General features: G+C 37.3%; 1 protein-coding gene across 1 annotated transcript in view; it reads right to left on the bottom strand.

Annotated features, from left to right (window-relative positions):
* Window positions 1-679: 679 nt before the first annotated feature.
* Window positions 680-2,484, bottom strand: part of LOC106941532 (gastrula zinc finger protein XlCGF7.1-like) — a 16,973-nt gene continuing 15,168 nt past the window's right edge. Inside the window, exon 2 of the mRNA XM_015024584.1 lies at window positions 680-1,496. Within this exon, the coding sequence (XP_014880070.1) occupies window positions 1,318-1,496 (179 nt within the window). The 3' untranslated portion in view covers window positions 680-1,317. The remainder of the gene's footprint in view (window positions 1,497-2,484) is intronic.

Below are 2,484 nucleotides of genomic sequence, written 5' to 3'. Positions count from 1 at the left end.
AGACAGAATGGACCAGGAGAGGAACTGACCCATCAGAACCTAAAGAACCAGACATCAGAGTCTCTTCATCCCTCAGTCATCTCCTGAGGCTGATATGGTACAGAACATTTAGCCATGATTAAGTTTCTTATTGTGGTTTTAGTAGACTGTTCTGGTTTAATTATCTGCTTATTGTATAATAGCATCAGCCAAAATAATACAAATGGTGATTTAAAGAACAAATCATACTAATAGATTAACAGTAAATACATAAATATTTCCTACTTTAAAAGGTTTGAGGGCTTTCTATGTTTTATTTAGAAATGTTGAAATATTTTATGACTACATTGTTAAGCGGTCATTTAATGTATGATTTCACCATTATATTAACTTTGTTTACCAGTTTGGATAATTTGACTTTTTATAAATGAAGAAAAAACATGCCAACCAAAAATGTATCAGACACAGACCTGCAGCCCAGGGGCGGTTCTAGACGGGGGCCAACAGGGGAACCGAAGAAATTATACTGAATAAATACCGTTTGTTAATATTTAGAGGTAGATTTATTTAACCTTCACAATTTTACCTTAATGAATTCATGCAATGTTAAGGAGGAAGAGATGGGCTCTGCTGCTGTATATATAAACGTTTTCCCGATTTAGTGTTTTCTACTAAACAGAAAAATGAAAAAGACCATCAGTATCATCAGTATAATAATTTATTACCTAAAAATTATATTAAAAGTTTAAATAATTTTTCCATCTAAAATTCAATCCACATCATCAATACATTTTCTAAGCATTAAAACCATGTCAAATAAATACATCCATTTCCCCAAATCATTGAAATAAAATGAATAATTATAAAGGATACACACACAATAAAGATTCCAAAATTTTACAAGTCTAAATCTGAAAGTAGTCAAACCTGCAATTACTCCACTTCCAAACAGCAGGTTACTAAGAATCTTACTTGAGGTTCACATTGTGCCATCAAACCTGTGAGTTCTCATGTGAACCGTTACATTTCTTTTGAGTGAAACCTTTTCTACAGAACCTACAACAGAAAGGTTTCTAACCCGTGTGAATCTTCTTGTGATGAAGTAAACTGGATCTACACAAAACATTTTCCTCGCTTTTCACTAAGGGTGCACCGATTGCAGTTTTTGTTTAAGGGCGCTCTAATAGTCGCACCTCTCAACAGAGAGCAGAAGAGAGCAGTGGCTGAGGTCAATAAAATTGGGGGATCAGACCAGCTTCACATGCAAGAATCAGCTGATGTCCCAAAATTAAGGAAATCAACATAGATTAATCGGCTGGCTGATAAATCACTGCACTGCTACTTCTCACATGTGTGAATTCTGATGTGAGAAGTTAAATTGCGTTTTTGAGTGAAACTTTTTCCACAGATCCCACATGAAAAAGGCTTCTCACCTGTGTGAGTTCTCATGTGAAAATGTAAATTGTAGTTTCTAGCAAAACATTTTCCACAAGTCCCACATGAGAAAGGTTTCTCACCTGTGTGAGTTCTCATGTGAATAGTTACATATCTTTTATTAGTGAAACTTTTACCACAGGTTTCACATAAGAAAGGCTTCTCACCTGTGTGAACTCTGATATGCCCAACCAAGTCAGATTTCCTCTGGAAACTTTTTCCACAGGTTTCACATGAGAAAGGCTTCTCACCTGTGTGAACTGTGATATGCCTAACCATGTCAGATTTCCTCTGAAAACTTTTTCCACAGGTTTCACATAAGAAAGGCTTCTCACCTGTGTGAACTGTGATGTGACTAACCAAGTTAGATTTCCTCCGGAAACATTTTCCACAGTTCTCACAAGAGAAAGGCTTCTCACCAGTGTGAATTGTCATGTGATCAAGTAAATGAGATTTAGATACAAAACTTTTTCCACAGGTTGTGCACGTGTAAGGCCTCTCACCCGAGTGAATTCTCATGTGTCCGTTTAAAATGCCGATTCGATGGAAACTTTTTCCACAAGCTGCACATGTGTACGGTTTTTCCCCTGAATGACTTCTCATGTGATCAATAAAACGACTCTTGTGACGGTAATGTTTTCCACAGGTTGAACATGTGAAAGGTTTCTTAGCCGTGTGAGTCTTCATATGTGTTTTCAAGGAATAATTTTGAGAAAAGGTTTTGTCACAAATTTTACAAGAATATAGTTTTTGTTTTCGGTGAGCTTTCTTGTGCTTTCTTTGTTTTGAAGTCTCAGTTTTGCCTTTCTGTTTGTTCACCAACATGTCGTCAGTCTCCTGTTTCACCACAAGCTGTACTTTATCCTGACTGATGCAGAGTTGCTTCTCTTCCTCTGTGAACTGTTGAGGTTCTGGTTCCTCTTGCTCCTGTTTTATCTGCAGAGGTTCTGGTTCCTCTTGCTCCAGTATTATCTGCAGAGGTTCTGGTTCCTCTTGCACCAGTTTTATCTGCAGAGGTTCTGGTTCCTCTTGCACCAGTTTTATCTGCAGAGGTTCTGGTTCCTCTTGCAC

The sequence above is a fragment of the Poecilia latipinna genome, unplaced genomic scaffold (assembly GCF_001443285.1).
Source record: "Poecilia latipinna isolate Pla-1442-1.1 unplaced genomic scaffold, P_latipinna-1.0 Scaffold3727, whole genome shotgun sequence".
NCBI classification, from domain to species: Eukaryota; Metazoa; Chordata; class Actinopteri; order Cyprinodontiformes; family Poeciliidae; genus Poecilia; species Poecilia latipinna.
Note: the sequence above shows the minus strand (reverse complement) of the source record. Positions and strands in the feature narration are given on the sequence as shown.